This window comes from Grammomys surdaster, unplaced genomic scaffold (genome assembly GCF_004785775.1).
Source record: "Grammomys surdaster isolate TR1022 unplaced genomic scaffold, NIH_TR_1.0 125562, whole genome shotgun sequence".
Lineage (NCBI taxonomy): Eukaryota > Metazoa > Chordata > Mammalia > Rodentia > Muridae > Grammomys > Grammomys surdaster.
Window position 1 is genome coordinate 693543 of NW_021620409.1, and position 23546 is coordinate 717088.

The window sequence follows — 23546 nt, forward strand, 5'->3', positions numbered from 1 at the left end:
TCTTTTTTAACTAAACAGCTTTGGGTTCATCACTGGAAATTTGCAATCTCCCATGTGCAACAACATTGTGTTCTTTTCGATGCTTCAAATCCTACTTATCTGCCTCACAGGGTTTTTTGGTTTTTTTTGTTTTTCTTTTTTTTTTTAGATTTATTGTCTATGAATGCTCTATCTTCCTGCATATACAACCTGTGTGCCAGAAGAGAGCATCAAATCCCATTACGACGGTTGTGAGCCACCATGTGGTTGCTGGGAATTGGGACTCAGGACCTCTGGAAGATCAGGCAGTGCTCTTAACTGCTGAGCCATCTCTCCAGCTCCCACAAGTTTTTTTTCTCCTTAAAGACTTATTGATTTTTATTTGTATCAGTGTATGCCTGCATGTTTGTATGGATGTCCACCATTTGTGTGCCTGGTGCTCTCAGGGCCTAGGAGAGGGCATTAGAATTCACTGAAGTTGGAGTCACACAGTTGTGAGCCACTCTGCGGGTGCTGGGAACTGAACTTGGTTCTCTGCAAGAGCAGCAAGCGCTTTTAGTCCCTGAGCCATCTCTCCAAGGCTCAAGTATCCATGCACACAGGCAAGCACCCTTTATCTGCAAGACTTAAGTACTGAGAAGAAAGTAGCTCCCAATACACACACACACACACACACAGACCCTCCCTCTAGATAGGTAGGAACTGGATGGACAAAGCCAGCCAGGTTTCATCACTGAGCTCATGGGCTCACGGTCAGAGTTTTGCTGTTGAACCAAATACAAAAAAAATATATCAGCACAAGACGGTCTTAGTGACTGTGATGAAGACAAAATATAAAACTAATTCACAATCTTTTTTTGTTTTTTTGGGTTTTTTTTTTGTTTTTGTTTTTTTCAAGACAGGGTTTCTCTGTGTAGCCCTGGCTGTCCTGGAACTCACTCTGTAGACCAGGCTGGCCTTGAACTCAGAAATCCGCCTGCCTCTGCCTCCCAAGTGCTGGGATTAAAGGTGTGCGCCACCACTGCCCGGCACTAGTTCACAATCTTAAGCATAGAACAAGATTAGTGTGCAAGCCACAGAGAAGCAAACATCTGCTTCTAATGATGGATGCACCATCATTGTTGAAGTTCAACATTCCTGTAGCCTGCTCTTTTAAAGATGCCCACTTATAGAATGATCCTGCCTCCTCTGACAATACCTGATCCAGAAGAACACTCACTTCCTTGAACCCCCAAATGCTAAACCATCCCTCCTCTCTTAAAAATTATGTATGTATGTACGTTAGACTTGTGAGCTGTATGTGCACGTGGAGTGTAGGTGCCCTGAGTGCAGATGTCAGACCCTCCAGAGATGGGTTACAGGTGGTTGTGAGCTGTCCAATGTGGCTACAGGGAACTAAACTTGGATCCTCTGTGAGAGCACCTTCTGCCCTTTCCTTCCAAGTTACAGGTTTGTGCTACCATGCCCCAGCCCCTCTATGTTCTATCCCCTTCATGCTGGAGCACATTCTGATGCTCAATGGTATGCTTTCCCTTCCAGTGCGATGAACGTTAAACCCAACTTGGTCAACTATGTGTGTATTGCAGGAGTGTATTCATACAAGGCATCTGGCATCTAAGTTGCCAAGTTTACTTCTTCTTAAGGCATAAAGGACATGAGGCAGGATGTAGAGGTTTGGTCCCACTGCTGTGTTGTAATGCTAAACTCTGTCTTCCAAGGTCTAATTGTCTCAAGATGAGGAGAACCTTGCATAATACCAGCTTTTGTTATATAAACCTTGCCCCCCATGCTAGGTTATCCGTGATTGGTTAATAAAGATGCCTACAGCCTGCAGCAGGGCAGAAGAGAGGTAGTAGGCTGGACTTTGGTTCCTGGGCTTTTGGTTGGAGGCAGAAACCATGAAAGCGGAGCAGAAAGGAAAAAGGTTACGTGGGGTAGGCGGATGTGAGCACAGGGTCATGAATGCTGGCCAGTTGGAGTAGGAGAGGCCCAGATGGAGCATGCCAAGTATTATCTTAGGGTTATTAACAAGTAGACAAAATAGCATAGAGAGCTGATATCTGTCCAGCTCTAGTGCCTTGAGGCTTATTATAAATATAAAGGTTTTATGTCTTTCATTGGGGAACTAAGTGGGCTAGAAATCACCAAACAATATTTACCCCAACAGTAGGATTTGAGAATTCACGGTGGCATAGGTAATAATATTCCTAACCATTCATAAGCCGTCTCTTTTAATAATCCAAAATTGTGTCAAAAACAAACATTAACAAGATGTTTCTAAAATACATAAAACAATATTTACCCATTTAAAAAAAATTGTACCTGCCAGGCATGGTGACATATACCTTTAATCCCAGCACTTGGAAAGCAGAGTCAGGTGAATCTCTGAATTGGAGGCCAGCTTACTCTACAAATGAAATTCAGGGACAGCCAGTAATACACAGAGAAACCCTATCTCAAAAACCATTAATACATAAATTAAATTTTTAAAAAGTGTGTGTGTGAGCATGTCCCAAGCTATAGTACATGAGGAGTCCAGAGGCCACTTACAAGATTTTTTTTTTAAATACATAAGTCATTTTTATGTTCACTGGTGTTTTGTCTGCATGTTTATCTGTGTGAGGGTGTCAGAAGCCCTGGAATTGGGAGTTAATACAGTTGTGGGTTACTAATATGGTGTTGGGAATTGAGCCTGGGTCCTCTGGAAGAGCAGCCAGTGTTCTTAACCACTGAGCCACCTCTCCAGTCCCTGGCTCTCTTCTATGTAGAACTCAGGGAGCAAGCAGGACTGGCAGCAGGTGTCCTTCTTTACCTGCTGGACATCTCTCCATTCCACAGTCTGTCTTTATGTTTTCCTTTCCTCTCTTCACCTTGTGAGTAGCTGGAATTACTGGCATATGCTACAGAATTCCCTAATTTTAAAACATTCTTTTTCAGTGACTGAGCATGATCTAGCCTCCATCTCCAATCCCAGGTGTGACCATTCTGAGTGATCAATCCGACGGAGAGCCAATAGGTAATTAGAGATATAATGGAGGAAGTACCCACAGCCCAGCATCACTTCCTGTACCAAGTCTGCTCCCCCATTCAGTCAGCCATGGATGGGGCCACTGGCCTTAGTGACCTTTGAGTGTTTTAAAACCTTCTGGCCTTGTATAGAGACAGAAGAAAGGAGTAATACCTTTCCCATATTATTTTTATTATTATTATTATTACTTTTTAAAATAAGGCCTCAGGTTGACCTGGAGCTGGCTATGTGGCTGAGGCTGACCTCTAACTCTTGATCCTTGGGTCCCATCCTCTTCCAAGTGCTAGGATTAGATCTATGCCACCACGCCTATCTTTGCCTAGCACTTCTGAAGCCTGGAAAGCCGAAAGCACTGGCCCTGCAGCAGTTGGAGCAGGAAGACATAAACCGCCATCAACAGCTTGGGGAGGCAACGCCACCTGTCCTGCTGTTTGAGTAAGGGCATCTGTTAACTGCACAACACCCTGGAGCCCCATTTCTCAGCACATACACCCTCCTTAGTACCTACCCCCCTGAATGACCCTAAGAGCCCTGGTTACCAAGGCAACCTGGGAATAGCACATGAAGACAGAGACTAGAAACAGACAGGGCTATTTTTAAACTAGACTCGGTGGCTCCATTTCTTTTATCCCAGAAAGTGCCTTCCCCAAACCAAAGCCCCATTCGGTCATGGTCATTTGACATCTTACCCAGGCTACCTGGGGGGAGGGTCTTTACCCTTTTTTTTTTTTTTTTTTTGGCATGACATCTGTTTTCTGCTCCAATCTTCCCCAACAGCCATCAAAGCAATTTCACTTCTTTAGTTAAAAAATAACGTTTTTTTACTTCTTTGGAAAGTAGTGGGCACTGCCCTACAGATTTCCAGGCCAAGCGAGGTAAGCGAATGTTCCCCTAGTCTGGGTTGGAGTACTATGGTCCCGGCCTTCCCAGGGGCACAGGATTATTTCTGGGCCCTGCACCATCTGCAGGCTCCCGTGAGGTCATCTGCAGGCTCCTGACCACTGACTTCCACTTTCTTGGTCTTTCCTGGCTCTCTCTCTGGGCGGGGAATTCTTCTCTCCCACACCAGTGCTGGAATCTGTGCTGTTCACAATGAAAACAAGACCAGGGACACCCCCAACTGCCTATGAGAAAACACAGTCCCTTAGTCCTTCCTTTCTCCTGGCTTCAGTCTCAACTCCTATGCAAGCCTGTGTGAGTTGAGGCCTGAAGGAGAGGACCCTCTCAAGAGTGGGGAGAACACACCAGCACAACCCTGCCTCAGGAGATGCTCCTACCAAGTATACTCCTTGTAGTCTCTTGTCCTAGTTTCTGAGCGGCCCTTCGGACAGAGCCTGGGAGGGCTATGCAGGTGGGGAAGGGCCCCTGGACCCCAGCCCTCAGATGATGTAACAGGGAGTAGCGTATCCGTGAGTCCTGTCAATGAGGCATGGCTGTGATGCGCATGCTCTGGGAAGCAATGGGGTAAGTCACCATAGGAGTAGTTGTGTGGCTCATTGTGATCCCTGCTAAGGGCTGGGCCATGGACACAGCCACGGGAGCCACAGGGGCCACAGATACAGCTACTGGGGCCATGGAAACAGGCGGGGGTGCCATCCCCTGGGCAATGGTTTGAGCCAAAGCGGCTGACAATGGCGTGATCTCTGGGTTCAGGTGTGGAGGTGGGGGTGGCGGAGCAGCAGGAGGTGCAGCATTAGTTGGGGGAGCAGCCGGTGCTCCAGCAGGAGCAACAAGTTCTTGCTGGGACACAGGACGAGGCTGCAGAGCCTGGCTGCTCAGGGTAGTGTGAGTCTGGGCAATGCCATGGTTAAAAGTGGCCACAGTGCCCACGGTGGGGGCCAGCGTCTGCTCAGTCGCGGGTGCAGTGGAGCTCAGGGTCATAACCTTGGCCTGATTTCGGAACTGGGCATTCTGCTCCAGGAGCACCTCGTTGGTGGCCAGCAGGTTGCTGACCTGCTTCTTCAGCTCCTCTACACGTTTCCTGAGCAGGGCGTTCTCCTCCTCTAGCAGTCTGCACTCAACCCCACGGAGCGGGGCCAGGTTACATTCATAGGACTCAAAATGGAGGCCATCGGGAGGGCAGCAGCCACCCCTCCGGCGCTTAGGGCCTGGTTCGTGGTCCTCAAAGCCCCTTTCCCTTTCCGGAAGGTCGTAGATGTCATAGAGATCATGCCGTCGTCCTGGGGGAGCAGAGCCCGCCGAGCCTCCACATCCAGTGCCGCCTCCACCTCGAGCATCAAACTCAAAATCCCTCTGCAGGTGACGGAACTTGCACTTGCTTCCTCTCTGACAGTCGCCTTTGAGGAAGTCGCGGCAGATAGGGACCTCCTCCTTACCATTGGGCAGGTCGGCAGGTGAGAGACCCAGCCCGGCAGCCACTTTCTGCCTCAGCCGCGGAGGCAGCTCTCCTGTCTTCTTATAGCCATCCTCATCCTCCTTGGAGCCATGGATGAAACGGCAGTTGGGGCGGCTGCACTCCTTGTTTTGGAAGTCATGGCAGAAGATAAATTCATTTTTGCTTACCCCTAGGTTGGATACCTCACTCATGTCCGGGTGGCGGTATCGACAACGCTTGCCTCGCTTGCAGACGTTCCTCAGGAAGTCTCTACAGATGGCATCTGAGGTGGCCCCCCCACTGCCTGTCCCTGCCCCACTGGCCTCCTCACTGCCACCACCTCCAGGGCCTCCACCGCTGCTCCCAGTGCCGTTGGCATAGCTGTCCCGGTCAGGCATCCTGGTCCCCCCCAACTCAGGGTCTTCTTCCTTTTCTTGCCACTCTTGGCGACTGTTAGAGAAAGAGAACCGTGTCAAACAGGGGTCCTCTGGAAAGCTCCCACTCTCCTGACCATACAGTGGGCAGGCCTCTGAGGCAATGGCTTTGGAGATGGAGAATCCAAGGAGAATTCTAGCTGGCCCGGCTGACGTGCCAGGAGTCCCGCCCAGACCCTTGTGCACCCGGTCTTGTTTGGAGTGATTCACACTTGCCTGGCTAACACCGGAGGAGACTGGCTAACACCGGAGGAGACTGGCTAACACCGGAGGAGACTGGCTAACACCGGAGGGGAGCTGGGGTGAAACCACTTCATCTTATTATGAGGATCAGCCAGGGGGGGGACAGTGTTAGATTTTACCTTCTCTTATGTAAGTTGTGGGAGAGAAACTAAAACAGGTGTTGGTGTGTGAACAGACTTGGGACTGGTAATACTGCTCTGCCATGGGCTGTTTAGCTTTGACAACTCGTGGATGAAGTGACACCAGAGACAGAACTTCCCTTAATCCCTCTTCCATGTGAACTCAGCTCAAGTATCCACATATTTTAGAAATCCTTGGTAAAAAGACTGGTGTCACTAGCTACAGGGTAACCCTTAAACCTGTTCATCTCCCATCCCGTTCCACACACAAACACCCTAATTTCAAGGAAGGACATTCTGGGCTGAACTTTCTACTTCTAGATCCCCAGGACAAACTGTGGAAAGGTCAAGGTGGGAAGGGGTTAATTTCACAGGACCGGTGACCTTTCTTTTCCCAATCTCCACCCCACTCCATGAAGAGCCCACTGATATCAAACCATAGCACTCCTTACCCCATAAAAACCCTCTTTATTTATAGACTCTATAAAAGCTTTTTAAGTCTCCTGTTTCTCAAGAGAGCTCTGGAATGTCAGTCCACTGCCCTAATTCTAGCCCTCCCTTTCTCTCTACCCCTAAGAAAGACTGGGAGTTCCTACTACCACGTGTCTAATCTTCTAAAATGTTCCCTAAATAAGACTCAGGCTCCCCCTACTGGTCAAACAGTAGAAGTTCCTAGTTTCCATTAGGAATAAAGATACCTTTTTCTTGATGTCTTTGACCTATCCCATTCACACCTTGACTTTGTGTTTAGATTTCCCTAAAATGACTAACCAGATTAGAAGCCAGAGATACACAATATGGAAGATGGGAAGAGTGGCCCCAGAATAAAAGAAACAAGTGGTTAGAAACAAGCCCTTACTAAGAGATAAACGACGACCAGGTGAAGACTAAACGCCTTCAAACCCTGACCTATGCTTCGGGTCCCACCAGAAGCAGATAACTAGATCTGATAGTCTTCCTCACCCAATTATCCCAGAATTAATACCTGAGGTAGCTCAGGTGAAGTCCGGGGCTCCCGTGAGTCTCCACCTCCACATCACTGCTGGGTTCTGAACAAGAAAACAAAACAAAACTGTAGATTTGAGCAGAACAAGGAAAAAAAAAAAAACTGGAAAGGGCTATGAGGTGGTTTTCATACACTGGAATGAATTCTGAGAAAAAGGTTAAGAGCTTTGCGGCTTTTAGGCTCCCTTAAGAGTTCAAAGTGAACGTCACCTATCATAGAGAAGTCCCTATTAAGAAGGATAAGAGCTAGAACTGACCAATAAAAATTGGGAAGCTGAACTGAAAAACAAAAACAGTTTCTGGTGACAGCAGGGTTAGGGGAGCTTTACCTCAAGATGAGAAGGATAGGGGTGTTCAAAGTCCGATCTAGGGTTGGAGTTCGGAACGCCAAACCCGAAGGCTGCACAAGGGCAACAACTGACTACTGTCAGTGGGAAGGCGAGATTAGACTTGGGGGCGGTGACTACGACGGCCCCCCCAACACCCTAGAGTTCACGAAAAAGTCCTACGAGTTTCCCTGGAAGTCTTCGGGCTTGGCCGGCTCCGTGATGCGGTGCCAGCACTCAGCCGCGGACCAGGTGACTAGGACACTGAGGAAGCGAAGAGTGAAAGGGGAGGGGGCTCGGGGTGACATCAGGCAGAGGGGATGGGCAGGGCTGTGACGTCACGGAGCTGGCGTTTAGCTCGGGAAGCGAGGTCAGTCAGAAAAAGGGCTCTGTCCTGGGTAACGAGCAAGAGCCAGGTCGGTTCCGGGCGGGGGCTCGGGGAGGCTCGTGTGGCCCGGCGGAGCCCAGCCGCTGGGCCATCCCCGACTCCTCCCCTCCGGGCGCGGCCTCCACCTAAGTCTCCCGCCTCCCTCACCTGCCGCCGCCGCCGTAGTTGCTGCTGCCGCCTGCCGGTCCTCTAGCTTCGACAAAGAGCCGCCCACCCTACGGATCTTCCGCTTCCTGCGGAAGAAAGGGACGCTCTAGCCGCCAGACCCGGAAACACACTCTATGGTGCAACTTGCGTGCTCCTAGCCGCAGGAAGCTCCCAGCAAGCCTTGCGCGTCAGTCACCATGGTAACACGACTCCGCCGGACCCGGAACTCACACGGCGTCCATTTCTACGCAGCGGGTACCCCCAAAACGTAGGAGTGGCGCTGTGAACGCACGAAGCCTGCGACTTAAGCCTCGGGCGCACACTCCAATCGACTGGCTCCAGCCAGATGGGACACCCAGGCTGTTGCCTACACAGAAACTACACAAACTCCCCACCCAAAGGAGCCGCAAAGAACACGTAACAGCAGTTTTGATTCTTCAGCTGACAGCAAGAGGGTTTATTGTACACGAGTTACACTTGGCCACAAGAGAACAGAACTAGTCCAGAATGCCAGAGGTCCGGGGCAGAGGGCCAGCGGGACTGGTTTTAGTTGTAAGAAAGGCAGTCATTTTCCTAGGTGATCTCGACGAGGTTGACATTCCAGGTCTACAGAGACTTAGTACCGACAGCAGCATACAGTCCCAACAGCTCGTCCCCGGTGTCCCGAGCCTTCGGCATCCCTCACTTCTGCTCCCGCGGGCTTCGTGGGTGCACAAGCTGGGGTTCTACTTGGACCTCTGCCTCATCTTTCTTCTCTTGCGCTTCAGCCTGGAACGGAAAGCACACAACACAGAATTATTATTATCCCCCTCTTTACATTTATCAGTCTGCACTTAATACAAAAGACAATGGAACCAGCAAGCACTAGTTCCTGCTGGACTGTGCTTAAACTCCTGGTTCCTCTAAGCACAACAAAACGTCCCGCCCCAAGCTTTGCCTCCATCGCCCCCAACGTAGTTTTAAAGTGAACCTACCTGCGCATTCTCTTCTTCCGCCACTAAACACCCGATCATGTGAGAAGACAAAAAAGAACGTTAGCGACAGGGTCAGGTAAGGACGTTAAACTACAGGGCTCGACAAAGGATCAGAGCTGATGCGACACCGGCTCCATTTCAGACCCGAATCCCTTGTTTTCCCACCCCATCCTTTCTCCAGCAAGGACTTAAAAACCCGCAGCAAACCGTTTAGAAACCCGTAGAGGAACCATGGCGGAGATTCGCTGCCTGATTTTTTTTTTTCCGCCTCGCAATTCCTTCCTACCGCCCAAGCTCGTCACTTAAGAACCGCTCACCTTCGCTCTCATGGCGCAGGAGTCTCTAGAAAGAAAGGGGAAAGAAACTGGCGTTAGTCCGCTGTGGTGATAGTAAATGCGGAGGTCGGATGTTAATGGATTGTACTCGAAGCCCGAACACCAGCCAACAACGCGACTCACCAAGGAAGATGGCGCTAAGACCGAGAGAGCGGGGAGTTCGGCCTACTGCTATTTAATGGCGTGCTCGGTGTCGTCACTTCCGGGCCGCCCCTTCTGTTTCCCTTAGGGCGGGGCTGCTCCAGACAGTGACTTCCGGCCGCCTTACTAGCGTATACAAAATATTTTGAGTGCGCGTTATCAAGCCCCACCTTTCCTTCTATTTTAAGGATATTGTATTATTTCAGCACGAACACCAGTTTCCAGTATGGGACTGAGAAAAAGTAGGCGGAAAAAAAAAAAAAACCTGTCTTCTCCCTCGTTGCTTTATGGGAGTTGTAGTTTCTTGGTAAATGCCTCCATTTACTATTAATAGGAGTGGCTTGTAGTAAAAATTACTAGTTTTGCCCTGGCTTAGAGGTGCACGCCTTTATTACCAAGTCCTGGGAGGCAGACGAATCTCTGTGAATCTGACCTACATAATGAGACGCTGCCTAAAATAAATAAATACATAAACAAATAATTTCTAATTATCACTTGTTTGATCCTTCCACCATCCCCCAGTTAAACATTGTGTCAGTCAATTTCTAAAAGATTTAAGATTTTAGAACCAGGAGGTGGTGCTGCACGGTTTTCCCTAGGAAGAGGCAGGAGGATCTCTGAGTTCAAGGCCACTCTGATCTACAGAGTGAGTTAGTGAGTTCCAGGACAGCCAGGGCTACATAGAGAAACCCTGTTTCGAAACAAAAATTTAGAAACCAGAGGATGGAAAACGGCAAGCAGAGAAAGCTTTCATACTACAAAAAGACATAATCATGGTAGTTTGGTTTTCAACCATTATACCTAGCAATTTTTTTTTTAATTGTGTCTGTATGTTGGTTTGTATGTAAGGGCATGCAGGTACCAGCTGAGGCCTGAAAGAGGACATTGGATTCTTTGAGTCTATTTCACAAGCTGTTTTGAGCTGCCCACCTGGGTGCTGGGAATGGGAATAAACTCAGGTCCTCTGGACTACACCTGTTACTTACTCCTCCTTTGTTTTGAGAGGGTCTCAAGGGTTTAGAACTCTCTTAAGAAGCATAAAGTCCCCTTTATGGTAGTGTTTTTAGTCAGGGTTCTCAACAGCAACATAATTTATAGATTTATAAAATTTATAGATCTAAAATATATTAAGAGAGAGAGAGAGAGGGAGGGAGAGAGAGAGAGAGAGAGAGAGAGAGAGAGAGAGAGAGAGAGAAAGGGTATTAAAATGAATGACTTGGGCTGGAGAGATGGCTCAGCGGTTAAGAACACTGACTGCTCTTCCAGAGGTCCTGAGTTCAATTCCTAGCAACCACATGGTGGCTCATAACCACCTGTAATGGGACCCAATGCCCTCTTCTGGAGTGTCTGAAGATAGCAACAGTGTACTCATATACATAAAATAAATATTTAAAAAATAAAATGAATGACTTACAAGTTGGCTGGCTGTGAGCAGAAAGTCCAAAAATCCAGTAGCTGTTCAGCCCACAAGGCTGAGTGTCTTACCGCCTCGTTTAAGCTGGAATCCCAAAGAATGAACAGACTAGCTAGCAGTGAGGGCAAACTGGCAAAGAGCAAAGCTTCCTTGTTCCATGTCCTTATATACGATTCTAGTAGTCCTGGCCCAGATTAGATCTGAATTAATGATCCGGATTTAAGGTGTGTCTTCTCAACAGAAGATCCAGATTAAAAGAGCGTGTTTTCCCAGTTCGAATGATCTGGATGAAAAGTCTACCTTCCTATCTCAAAGACCAAGATTATAAGTGGATCAAGTTAAGCAAAAGAAAAGAAAAACACAAAAAGCATAAACAACAACAACAACAAAAAAAACAAAATAGATATGCTTTCCAATTTTGGGTTTTAGTTCCAGATGTAGTTAAATTGACAACCAAGAATAGCCATTACAGATGGTAGATCAGTTCTGTTTTTTGTTTTGTTTTGTTTTGTTTTGAAACAGGGTTTCTCTGTATAGTCCTAACTGTCCTGGAATTAGCTCTGTAGGTCAGACTGACCTTGAACTCACAGAGATCTACTTGTCTCCGCCTCCCAACTCCCAAGTGCTGGATTAAAAGCATGTGCCACCACTGGGTAGATCAGTTCTTTAGGAAGAGAATCAGTAAGCAACTTTGATCCTCATCGATTATTTTGAGGGCAACGTCACTAGAGATTTCTGACCACAAAGCTCATCTGCTAACTACCCGAAGGCTAGTGGCACATACCTTTAATCCCAGCACTCCGGGAGGCAGAGACAGGCAGATCTCTGTGAGTTCAAGGCAAGCCTGGTCTACAAAGTTCCCGGACAGTCAGTGCTGTTAGACAGAGAAACTGCATTTCAAAAACAAAACCAAGAACAACAAACACAATAAGACAAACAAAAAACTCCCAAAACTATGGAAGAGTTAAGAATTTAAAAAGAGAACCACTCCCATGCTGCAAACAGTACATCAGAATTAAAACGTGGGTGAGAGACCTGGCACAAACTCAGTGTGATATTCGTTATTCTGACAGAATAAACAAACTTCTGTGGGAGAACCAAAGAACTCTACAGAGACGGGGTCCTCCTAATGTGTCTGGGGGAAGTTGCAGGCAGAAGATGACATCACTCAGGAGATAACCAGAACTCTCCAGGTATTCGCAACAAAAATCCCAAGTCTCATTTTATAACAACTTTTTTTTTCTTAATAACAAACAAAATTTATCTTAGTGTGTCATATTTGGATTGGTTGCAAAACATAAATAACAAAAATAGAGTTGAAAAAAAGAGAAAATTTAAAAAGAGAGGGCTGGTGGTGGTGGTGGTGGTGCACACCTTTAAACCCAGCACTCAGGAGGCAGAAACAGGCAGATCTCTGTAAGGAGGCCAGCCTGGTCTGCAGACCTATTTTTAGAACAGCTACAGCTACACAAAGACACCCTGTCATGAAAAACAGCCCCTAAGACAAACAAACAAACAAAACCAGAAAGGGAGAAAAGACTGTTTCTGGTGGTGTATGTCTTTAATCTCAAAGAAAGGGAGAGCAGGCATTATAGCACAAAGACTGAGGCAGGAGGATCATAAACTCTGTTAGCTTGTGATACATAGCAAGTTCAAGGCCAGTCTGCGTAAAAACAAAACAAAACCCCAGAAACTTAAGTATAGACTTCATCTTGTTAAAATATTTAAGAGATTTATATTTTGAGATAGGATCTCATCTCACTACTTAGCTTTCACCAGCCATGATCCATAGATGACATAGCCTCATGAGATTAGCCAGTTTAGTCAGATTAAGCACTGGGATTAAAACTGTGCACAACCACACTTCGCTCTAAATTTAAGAGATTTTTTTTGTGTGTTGATTATAACCCTTCCTTTTCAGTGGTTTAACATTTTTTTCCTCATTGTAGCCAAGTGTGGTGGTGTATGAACCTAGCACTCTGAACTTGAAGCTAGCCTGGTCTACATAGGTCCAGGACAACTAGAACTTCATAAAAATGACCCTGTCTTAAAAACAAAACAAAGTTTGAGGACAAACTGCTGAGATTGGACTACTACTGAATTTAGCCCTTCATATTTCCTTCTTCACAAGGTCTAAAAGATAGTCCTTGTCTCTCCTGGAACTCAAGATCTGTCTGCTTTTGCCTCTAGAATACTGGGATGAATAGTGGATATTTCTACACCCAGTTTAATCCTTCAAACTTACTTTTTTTCTAAAGATTTATTTATTTATTGTATATGAATACACTCACTGTCTTCAGACACACCAGAAGGCATCAGATCTCATTACAGATGGCTGTGAGCCACCATGTGGTTGCTGGGAATTGAACTCAAGAAGAGGCTCAGTGCTCTTAACCTCTGAGCCATCTCTCTAGCTCCCAAACTTCTTATTCTTTTTTTTTCCCCCACGGGAGTGGAGTTTATTAAAGATGGAGGGTGAGAGAGAGAGGGAGACAGAAGATGGTGGAGAGGAAAGAGCAAACTTCTTATTCTTATTTTGGTGTTTCAAGACAAGAGTTTCTCTATATAGTCCTGGCTCTCCTGGAACTTGCCCTAGAACAAGCTAGCCTCTTAACTCACTGAGATCTGTCTGCTTCTGCCTCTTGCCTGAAGGATAGGCCTTCTAATTTTGAGAAGGGCTTTAGCTAAATAAATTGCTCAGGCTGACTTGAGCTCATGACCCCTTTGCCTCAGCCTCCTGTTTTCTGTTGAGTCAAGGTCTCATGTATCCTGAGCTGGTCTCAAACTTGATATATAGCTAAGGATGCCTCTGAACTTCCAACTCTCTTGCCTCCCCTTCTAAATCCTGGGATTATGGGCATACACTATGTAGAACTGGAAACCCAACCTTAGGGCTTCATGTATGTTAGATAATCACTGTAAACTGGACCAAAATTCCATCTCGAGCTCACTTTTTTTTTTTTTTTTTTTTTTTTTTTGGTTTTTCGAGACAGGGTTTCTCTGTGTAGCCCTGGCTGTCCTGGAACTCACTCTGTAGACCAGGCTGGCCTCGAACTCAGAAATCTGCCAGCCTCTGCCTCCCAAGTGCTGGGGTTAAAGGCGTGCGCCACCACCGCCCGGCTCGAGCTCACATTTTAAAAATCCAGATTAAAAATCCCACCGGGATGATCTTACAGCCTGAGCTAGTGTCTCAAACTAAGAGAAAAAGAGAACGTTTTACAAACCCATCCTTATTACCAGTTTATGTGAACTCTGAAGGAATCTGGCTCATATTTAGTTTGCTTCTGGTGGTATGGGGTTTGCAGAAAAATTGAGGAAGACTTCTCCACATTACCCTGTCCATAGTGTGTTAAATCAGCATGCCCACTAACAGCCAACAGCCAATCAGTTGTGGTGGTAGACACCAAGAACACCAGTGCCAGAGGCTGAGGCAAGAGTATTATTACCATGACTTTAAGAACATAATTCATAAAGTACCTGTTTCAAGAGTCCAGGAGCCGGGCGGTGGTGGCGCACGCCTTTAACCCCAGCACTTGGGAGGGAGAGGCAGGCGGATTTATGAGTTCGAGGCCAGCCTGGTCTACAGAGTGAGTTCCAGGACAGCCAGGGCTATACAGAGAAACCCTGTCTCGAAAACAAACAAACAAAAAAAAAAAAAACCAAAAAACAAACAAAGAGAGTCCAGGAAAACCAAGCCACTCTGTTTAGAGAACATGTATATTTATCCTTCAGCTTTGCTCACTAAAGTATTCATGGTTCAGGAGTGCTTTGTATGTAGTAAAACTAAAACCATTTTAACCAGTTACTCCAGCATAGCTTGACACTGAAAACTTGTGTAACATGTTGGTAGAGTGCTTGCCTAGCATGTACAAAGATCCACACAGTGCATTGTTGTGACTGACATGTGCCTATAATTCAGGACCTCATGGCAAACTTGCCATGTTGCTTTTATAGTACATAGTAAGTGCCCCAGTCCTAACAATGCTTGTATTCCAGCTTAGCAGGTAGGTACTCATTTTGAGATTCTAAAACCAGGTGATGTGGCATCTGCCTTTAACTCTAGCATTTGGGAGACTGTCAGAGGCAGACAGATCTGAGTTCTGGGTTAGCCTGGTCTATACAAGGACTCGGGATAGCCAGGGCTAGAGAAAAAAACTGTTTCAAAAATATGCCACTCATATGCCCAGATAGCCTTCAGTTGATCATCACTTCCTTGAGTGACATGCTTCCAACCTCTGTCAAAGAACAGGAAAAGCTTAAAACATAGTTCGGGGGGACAGTGCCAATGCTTGGATTTAATTCCAGCACTCAGGAAGCAGAAGCGTGCGTGTGTGTGTGTGTGTGTGTGTGTGTTTATGTGTGTGTGTGCGGAGTCCAAGACCAGCCTGGTTTACAGCTAGGGCTACACTGAGAAATCCTGCCTTAAATTGTTTCATCCCCACCACAAAGAGAACACATAACAGTGAGCAAATTCAAATTTATTTTAATGCAATGTCATTTCAAAAACCTCAGCCTTGGTTCCCTGGGACAGCATGCCAGAGGTACAAATTGTAACCTTTCTCTAAAAACCCCCAGCAAGTCATCCAAGTCCACAGCTTCAGAAAGTCAGTTCTCTTCTCTACTCCTCTGGTTCCTGGTTTTTCTTTCAAGGGAGGGAACTCAAAGATAGGTAGCTGGGTGTGGTGGTACACACCTTTAATTCTAGCACTCAGGAGGCAGAGGCAGGTGGATCTCTGTGAAGGCTAGCCAGGTTGACATAGTTTGAAGCCAGCCAGAGTTAGTGAGACCCTGTTTCAAACCAACTCCACCCCACCATACACACAAAACAATTTAAACAGGGAACAAAAACCCACTGGGATTTTCAATATAGGGCCTAAAATCAAGTGAGAGAAAATGCAGGAAACATGGTTGGTATGAATTACAATTTTGTGAAAATTGGTAGGATTGAAGGACTCCACAGAACAAAAATGACTAAATTTTACAAACGAGGATCCATTCAATAGATAAAAATCTCTTCTTAACGGAGAATTCAGCTTCTAGAAATAGGAAGGGCCTAAACAGATACCCTGCCTAAGCAGGTCACGAGGAATCTGCCACAGCCAGCCCTCTTTGAGGGCAGATTAAATACTTGATGACAGACTGGGAGAAACAGAAAAAACCCCCAAGAGTGAGAAATGCTACCAGTGACATAAAAATCTCAGCTGAGGTTTCAATGTTGGTGGCTAACTTCGCCTCCTTTCTGTCCTGTAGTAGGGCCACAAACCTTGACCAAGCGGAGTAGAAAAGGCTAGAAAGAGGGGCTTGACGACGGTGGATTTTGACTCCTGATTTTATTACTCAATTTCTTTTTCTACTAAAAGTAGTCTTCGGTGGTTGGGAAGCCTGGCCTCCCAACACCAGAGTCAGTCGGAGCTGGTTTTTTGTTGAAAGGATTGGGTGGGTAGGTGGGGGACCGGGATGAGGGCAGAAGACCCCCGCTCTGCTGGTAGTCTTGGGTGGAGAAGACGAACTGCACTTGACAGAGCCTGGGGTGCGGTGGGAGGGGGTGAGGCAGGAATGACAAGCTGGGAAGGGGACCCACCTCAGTCCCCAGCTCCATTCTCTTCTAATGCATCTCCACTGGTGGCATTTTCTGCAGTCTTGGAGGCCTGCAGACAGGAGAAAGACAAGTGATTGATTTGTATGTCTCAGTCAGAGCAGGGGTGAGCTCGCACCCTACCCATTTTTAACATCACACACCTTCTTTTTCTTCTTTTTCTGGGTTTTTCGACTTGCAGAACTCTGGAGAAGAGCCTGGAAAACAGGAGAAGGCAAATTCTGAGCAATGTGGGATAACAAGGTGCAGTGCTTTGGAAATCTTTCCAGAACGTCAAGTGTCCCATGACCACATTTCCATTCAACACTAACCTTCAGCTCTGCATCCTGGACCTCCATCTCAGACTTGTACAGGTCAGGCTCAAAGGGACCACTGGTTATCCGCATGGGGCCATTGGGCATGAGTAGAACTGTAAATTTAAACTGAGCAACAAACTCACCTATGGGAAAGGAAAAGTTACTTAGCTTTTTCTGAGGTTGCAAGGAGGGAACTCTTGAAAGAAAACCCTTAAGACTCACCCTCCTTCTCATAGAGAACGTTAAATGGCTGTAGTAACTCATGTTTGGCACACTCTACCACACCCATTCGAGCCTTCTTCTCATCTTCAAATGCTCTGGGGAGAGAAAAACAGGATTTGGGTTTCCTTAACACCTTATGGGATTGCATGTATGATGGAACCTGGGAGGCAGGGAATGGGTGTGGAGGCCAGGGGACAACCTACAATGCACATCAAGTAGCCCTGTTGTTTAAGACAGGGTTTTGCTCAATGTAGCTCAGGCTGTCTTGATATTCCTGCCTCAGCCTATGGAGTGCTGGCATCACAAGCATTTGCCACCACACTCAGTCGTGTTCTTAAATCGTTGCTATCCTTGTATAGAAATTGTTTGGGTTTGTTCTCTATTATATTCAACAAGGAGATGGGTGGAACAGAGGACGTGCATTCAGGCAGGAGCTACAAGTCTGGGCAGGAGAGCGAGGGAGGGAGGGCCAAGGGATGGGGAAACCATTCCTGGGTGTACAAACTGAGTCAGACTGGTTTCCCAGTACTGTTCTTGCCATACGTAGTACCTTAAAGTAAACGGCATGGCATCAAAACGCCTTTCCACCTCACTGAAAAAGGCACGTGAAGTTTTCATTTTCAGGCCATATTGTTTAGAGGGGTCTCGCTTGTAAATGGTGGTTCTCTGTCCTGCATCTTTGGCCTAAGAGAGTGAAGTTAGTCAGGTCAAATTGGTCTGGTGAACACATCTTCAAAAGTAATCCTTTTTGTTAACTCTGAGATTACCTTGCCTTCTCCTGAGCTGACGAGGACATCCACGGCATAAACCTCATGTACCTCAAATTCTGCCTTTTCATGGTCCTTCCTAAAAGGAACAGAGAGGGAATCCTAAGAGTACAAAAGCCAAATATAGAGGAGCAAGCCTGTGATCTCAGCATCAGGAGGCAGAAGCCTTGCTACAAGTTCTAGGCCAGTCATACTCAGTTCCCCCCAAATACAAACACACACACTCCTCTCTACAGGACCTGAGTTCAGTTCTCAGCACCCAAACCAGGTAGGTGGGTTTGCTACTGCCTTTAACTCCAGCTCCAGGAGTAGACAGACACAAAGACAATAATTGAGATCCTTTAAAAAAATCCACAGTACCCTGTAGTAGTTTGAAGGAGGTAACCCTGATCAAAGTAGGGGCACAGACAGATAAAACTGACAGCTTATACAATATGGTAAAGACAAATGGGTTGGGACTTACTTCTGCTGGTCTGTAGGATTCTGGATAATGGTTTTCTCTCCATCGATCACATGCTGCTTCAACTGGTGTGACAGCATACCTACAGACAGGATAAAAAAACTATGGTAGCAGCTATAGGGGTGTACTGCCCCCAAATGGCTTCCAAACCCACTCACATAAGTACGTAGTTTGATGGTGCAATTATACCTGACTATGGAAAGAAGGCGTGGAGAGGTCTCTGCCTTAGACAAAGCTAGAGCCAGGATGGATCCTTAATTCTACACTATTTATCGTCAGACCTTTGACCCTGTTATCTGAGGTCTTACCTTCTATTGGCGTGCAATTAAATGAGTGAGCAACTTTGTTCCAGGCTTCTGTCACTTGTGTGTTCTAGAAGTACAAGAGCAAATGAAAGGTGAGATGATCTGCTTTCTAACCTTTTCTCTCAACAGATTTTCTAACATCCCCTTACTAAATGGCAATGATTCTCACAACCTCATCATTTCTATAAACTCAGATCCAGGGGAGGGTGGTGTGCACCTTTATTCCCAGCACTTGGCAGAGGTAGGAGGACCTCTGAGTTCAAGGCCAGCCTGGTCTATAGAGCGAGTCCAGGACAGCTAGAGCTACACAGAGGAAAGAAACCCTGTCTCATCTCACAAAAAATTGCTTTCATAAACATGACCCAAGTAGACAACACTTTTTCAAGAACACAGCAGATGTATACCCCAATCCAGAGGACAGGGCAACAGACTCAAAAAAGTTAACTGATTTGTCCAAAGCTAAGCAAGCATTTAGTGAAGAAACCTTGCCATAAACGCCTATTTCCCAACAAGACAAGGAATATAATTAATTTCTTCCTGTGGAACCTATAAAGGTCATTCTTAGATGCCCAGTCAGATGCCTCTCAAGTGCTGGGAATAAAGGTGCACGCCACCCTCCCCTGGGTCTAAGTTTGTAGAAATGATGGGGTTGTGTGAGCATCATTGGCCTTGGCATTTAGGGAACAAGTAAACACAAAAGTTTATTCTTAATTAAAAAAAAAAATCTGTGCCAGGCAAAGTAGTGCATGCCTTTACTCCTAGAACTTGGGAGGTAGAGGCAGGAGAACCTGAGTTCAAGGCCTGCCTGGCATACACAATATACAAGCTGTTTCAAGATGGGCAAAAGAAAACATTTTAAATGTGTTTGTGTGCATACATTTATTATTACTAAATAAATGTAAGTTCTAGGAGACAGTTCTTATTTTGTATCAAGTAGGTCCTAGGGATCAAATAGGCCAACAGGCAGAGTGCAAAGGGTCCTCGCGTACTGCAACTTCCTGTTGACCCTAACAGTCCTCTTCATCCAAGCTACTAGTCCCTGATACTTTTCCTAGTTTACAGATGAGGAAATTTCACACACTGTAATCCCAGGGGAATCAGGGACACCAGGGAGGAAAAGATGACTTCAAAAATTGAGCTCATAGACTGCATCTGATTCAATAGCTACAGACTAACCATTATGCAAATAGCCAATACAAAAGCAAATATAAAAAATGATAGGTGCCAGGCAGTGGTGGCACACGCCTTTAATCCCAGCACTTGGGAGGCAGAGATTTCTAAGTTCAAGGCCAGCCTGGTCTACAGAGTGAGTTCCAGGACAGCCAGGGCTACACAGAGAAACCCTGTCTCGAAAAACCCAAAAAAAGAGAAAAAAGATAGGAACAACTAGCCTAACTTACCACAGGCTAGGCACCTTCAAAGTGCTAGAAAACTCTGAAGTTGTTTATCAGAAGGACACAAAGACTTTGATCAGGAGAATGAATACAAACTGTGTGCACTCAGCACACAAACAGGAAAAGCAAAGACATAAAGGCACACACCAACACAACGGGCACTCACATACAACTGTAAAAAAATTGTTTCAGTTAGTTTTGTAGCTCAAATTATTTTGGGGTCAAAACACACAAACAAAAACCTAAGAATGGTCATTATAGGTTCCACAGGAAGAAATGACATCCCCTATACCCTGCATGGACAGCAGGCACTCAGCTGACTGCTGTTTATAGACGCCTGATTCATCTTTCTTTCTGTTAAGCTTTGGAATTACAAGGAAGTACCTTACCTGGTTTCCAGGTTTGACCAGTCGTAAAGCAGCTTCGGCACATAGGTGAGCGGCCTTAATGACATCTGCTTTCCGCCCTGTTACCTGGGTCCCCTGTAAATAAAGAAATATAGCCTGTATTATTCTGGAAAGTCCACTAATGTGTGACAAAAGTTTGTGGCACTCCGATGGAGATTAAAAACAAATGGTAGTATATGCCCTTATCAGGACTTAGCAAAGTTCAAAAGCATGCTACCTACCTGAGCTACACCAATTACAAAAGTGTGAGCCACATTGGCAATGAAGCCATCCACATGAACCCCAAGGTCACTAGAAGACAAGACAGCACTGCATTAGGAACCGGCTGTGTGAACAAGCAGGAAAATAACAAATAAATACGCCACAATGGCTTAATCTTACATTTTTACCAAGTCGCCTTCCTTGAGTATATAGTCCTGGTCACTCTTCAAAGGGGAGAAGTGACACACACAGTTATTTACGGAAATGCTGGTAGGAAAGGCAATACCTGTAAAAAAAGAACCATCAACCTTACTGCCTTGCTCTCGCTTGGGAACACCTCCTGCCCTTTAGAAAAGCTGAAGGGGACTTGCTTTAGAGTACCCATCCCACTTGCTACTCAGATTTCCAAATAGCTTAAACAGAGATGGGGGGTGGTTTGCAGGGGAGGGCGACTAGGTGGCTGGATTCAAACAGTTGACATTAAGAGGGGTCTCTCTCCTTCTTACCTTTCTTCATCTCCTTCTCCTTCTTGAAGATCTTCCCTGTCTCTTCCATAATCATGGCGTCACCTTTCTCACACAAGCTCAGCACAGATACACCTGAGCTGGAAGCTTCCACCAGAGACCGGAGCACCCCTGGGGACAGAAGAATCCCATCAGCCCTGCATGCATTCATCATCTGATTAGCCTGGGAACTGAATTTAGTTTCTCATACTCCCTATCGCCATTCATTGTCCTAAGATAGAGATCGAGGAAAGGTTTATGTCCTGGAATAATCTACCCATCTTTAATGCTTTTTCTTGAGACATACCCCTGACTGTCCTACAATTCATGGTGCTGGCAGTAAAGGTAAGAACCACTACACCCAGCTCTACTTTCTACCTTCCCTTCTAAAAATAAAAAGGTCAGCACTCACTTCTCTCCTTTAAATTATTTGACACTTGGGTATACGCTTTAGGCCTTATACACACCAAGGATGCTATGGCAATACAGAATCATGACAGTCAGGGAACTCTGCCCCAAGACACCCCACACTCACATGCAGACAAGAAGAAATTTATAGGCGTCGGGGACAATGGGAAGGTAGAGAATCGCTGAGTCAAAGTTGAAGCATTGTTAAATGTTACCTTCTTCCCTCCCCAGACACTAAGTAGGTAGTAATCACAATTTATGTGGCTGTATTTCCCCACATCTAAGTATATAAGCCCAGGGGAATTAACCCAAGGTCTCAAAGATTCAGAGGGCTCAAAGTTTACTTCCAATATATCAAGAAAACATGTAACCAGCTTCAAAACTTATCTGAAGTCACAATTGCCTGTGCGGATCGAAATTTTTTCTGATTCAAACCAATATCAAATACTAAAACATCACCCCAAATAAGGTTATTATTTTGTATAGGTTTGATGATTTATGTTTTTGGTTATTCTTTGGGAACCAGAAGAACTCAGATTTAACCAAAGACATCCTAAATACCTTCTTCAAGTATTTTGTCAAGACTATCCTAAAGGCCTAAGACAGTTTTTTATCTCAACTGACTTAAAAATGGGAAAGAGCCGGACGTGGTTAAACACACGCCTTTAATCCCAGCACTCTGGGAAGCTGAGGTGGGCGGATCTCTCAGGCCAGCCTGGTCTGAGAAAGGAGTACCAGAACAGCCAGGGCTACACAGAAAGCCCCGGAAAATAAGGGGGGTGGGGAGGGAGAGGAGAAAGAAAACAGAAAGTTTATCTGCCCAAGTGGCAGACAACTGTTAAGAGAGTAAAGATCACATAAGAAATGCTTATAATCCTAAAATCCATGTCCCTCCCCACCCCTTTCCAGTATTGACAGGCTTGCCCAGCTGTCTAAGCAGAACCTCCAAACACTGTAAATGCTCTAAGAACAAAAATTAAAGGCCGCCTTCACAGGCAGGGGCAGTAGTCAGTCATACAAGAAAGCCAGGTATCTTTTAAGAGTTGTGTTAGAAGCTCCAGACGTGTCTTCCAACGGTCCCTCGAGCTAGGTCAAGGGAGAAGGGGGCCCCCCACTAAGAAGACCTAAAGTAAAGACTTTAGCAAAGCACGTGGTGGGGAAGCACGGTAGGAGAGGAAGTGGGGAGTCAGCGATCCGCACAGGGACCTGGCAACACGTGCCGGCTCGGCTCCCGCGGGTCAAGAGCCACGACTGGCAGAGGGGCGCTTCCGTCGCCAACAGCTGGCCGCTTCCTTTCCGAGGTGGCCTCACTGCTGCCAGTCAGGAGCAAAGATCCGACAAACCGAAGGGTGATGGGCAGAAGACGACGCGCCTTGCCTCCTTACCAACCGCCTAGGGTCGGAGCATGCCTGGGCCCCTTCCCTTCTCTGCGCTCCTCGCGGTCGCCAGCCCGCACCTCCACTCTCCAGCCCAGGCATGGCTGCTCAGTCCCCAGGGCGACACCAGATCTCCCCACCACGTCGCCCCCGGCCGTCGGCACGCGCCCCTCGGTGGCTCACTCCGCAAGACCCAGCGGCTACAGCCCTCCGGAGACAGCCCCAAACCTCTCCCACTCAGCCTGTATTCCAAGACCCCCGAGGCCGCACTCACGGTTGGCGATGTCGCCCCCCATCTTATACTTGGTCACGACCAGGTCCTCGGCGATAGTTTGCTCCTGCTGCTCGTCTTCGCCCGACATCTTCCTACTGCCACTACTGCAGCTTCACTTTCCCTGAGCTGCGGCCTCCGTCTCCCTTCCCAGCCACAAGCTGTAGCTAGAGTCTCTTCGGTCCGCGAGGAAAGCGCGAGCAAGCAAGGGAGCCGGAGGGCGGGCAGAGAGAGCGAGAAGCTGCGAGCGCGCGGGCTGAGGCGCAGGGTACACTGGGACAATGAGTCCTGCCGGCGTCTAGTCTCCAGCCGTCCTCGAGGGCTCCAGAACTACAATTCCCAACCTGCTCCTCGCGCCCCTCCGCCAGGCCCTGGGTGCCTTGCCCTCCCAAGTCTGCGCACGCCGGAGTCGCCGGGCACGCTGGGAAGAGTCTGGCTCCGGCGGGAAGGCGGAGCCGTTGGGGAGCTTGAG

General features: G+C 46.8%; 3 protein-coding genes across 4 annotated transcripts; all 3 read right to left on the reverse strand.

Annotated features, from left to right (window-relative positions):
* Positions 1-3810: 3810 nt before the first annotated feature.
* Zc3h10 (zinc finger CCCH-type containing 10) lies at positions 3811-8078 on the reverse strand. Of its 2 annotated transcripts, none has more exons than XM_028786662.1 (3): positions 8005-8078; positions 7124-7187; positions 3811-5792 (listed from the first exon to the last, which is right to left on the reverse strand). In XM_028786662.1, exon 3 carries the CDS (start codon positions 5738-5740, stop codon positions 4427-4429), a length of 1314 nt encoding a protein of 437 aa, XP_028642495.1. In that variant the 5' UTR covers positions 5741-5792; positions 7124-7187; positions 8005-8078; the 3' UTR covers positions 3811-4426. The 2 variants fall into 2 exon arrangements, with proteins under 2 accessions (XP_028642495.1, XP_028642496.1); XM_028786663.1 differs by lacking the exon at positions 8005-8078 and adding an exon at positions 7473-7917.
* Positions 8079-8431: 353 nt separating this feature from the next.
* Rpl41 (ribosomal protein L41) lies at positions 8432-9512 on the reverse strand. Its single transcript, XM_028786703.1, has 4 exons — positions 9437-9512; positions 9296-9320; positions 8979-9001; positions 8432-8772 (listed from the first exon to the last, which is right to left on the reverse strand). The coding sequence occupies exons 2-4, from the start codon at positions 9305-9307 to the stop codon at positions 8730-8732; spliced, it is 78 nt and encodes a 25-aa protein (XP_028642536.1). The 5' UTR covers positions 9308-9320; positions 9437-9512; the 3' UTR covers positions 8432-8729.
* A 5818-nt stretch (positions 9513-15330) lies between these two features.
* Pa2g4 (proliferation-associated 2G4) lies at positions 15331-23314 on the reverse strand. The gene is made up of 13 exons (XM_028786646.1): positions 23078-23314; positions 21023-21151; positions 20697-20802; positions 20537-20606; positions 20298-20390; positions 18518-18581; positions 18213-18291; positions 17750-17828; positions 17533-17666; positions 16983-17077; positions 16776-16903; positions 16608-16661; positions 15331-16516 (listed from the first exon to the last, which is right to left on the reverse strand). The coding sequence occupies exons 1-13, from the start codon at positions 23163-23165 to the stop codon at positions 16451-16453; spliced, it is 1185 nt and encodes a 394-aa protein (XP_028642479.1). The 5' UTR covers positions 23166-23314; the 3' UTR covers positions 15331-16450.
* Positions 23315-23546: the final 232 nt, after the last annotated feature.

Coding starts and splice junctions, on each gene's coding strand:
- Pa2g4 (XM_028786646.1), bottom strand. CDS start 23,165: ATGTCGGGCGAAGACGAGCAGCAGGAGCAAACTATCGCCGAGGACCTG. Junction 17,667..17,749: donor TCAGCTCAGGAGAAGGCAAG/GTAATCTCAGAG, acceptor TCACTCTCTTAG/GCCAAAGATGCAGGACAGAG. Junction 17,078..17,532: donor GCCATGCCGTTTACTTTAAG/GTACTACGTATG, acceptor TTCTCTCCCCAG/AGCATTTGAAGATGAGAAGA.
- Zc3h10 (XM_028786662.1), bottom strand. CDS start 5,740: ATGCCTGACCGGGACAGCTATGCCAACGGCACTGGGAGCAGCGGTGGA.
- Rpl41 (XM_028786703.1), bottom strand. Junction 8,773..8,978: donor CGGAAGAAGAGAATGCGCAG/GTAGGTTCACTT, acceptor TTTCCGTTCCAG/GCTGAAGCGCAAGAGAAGAA.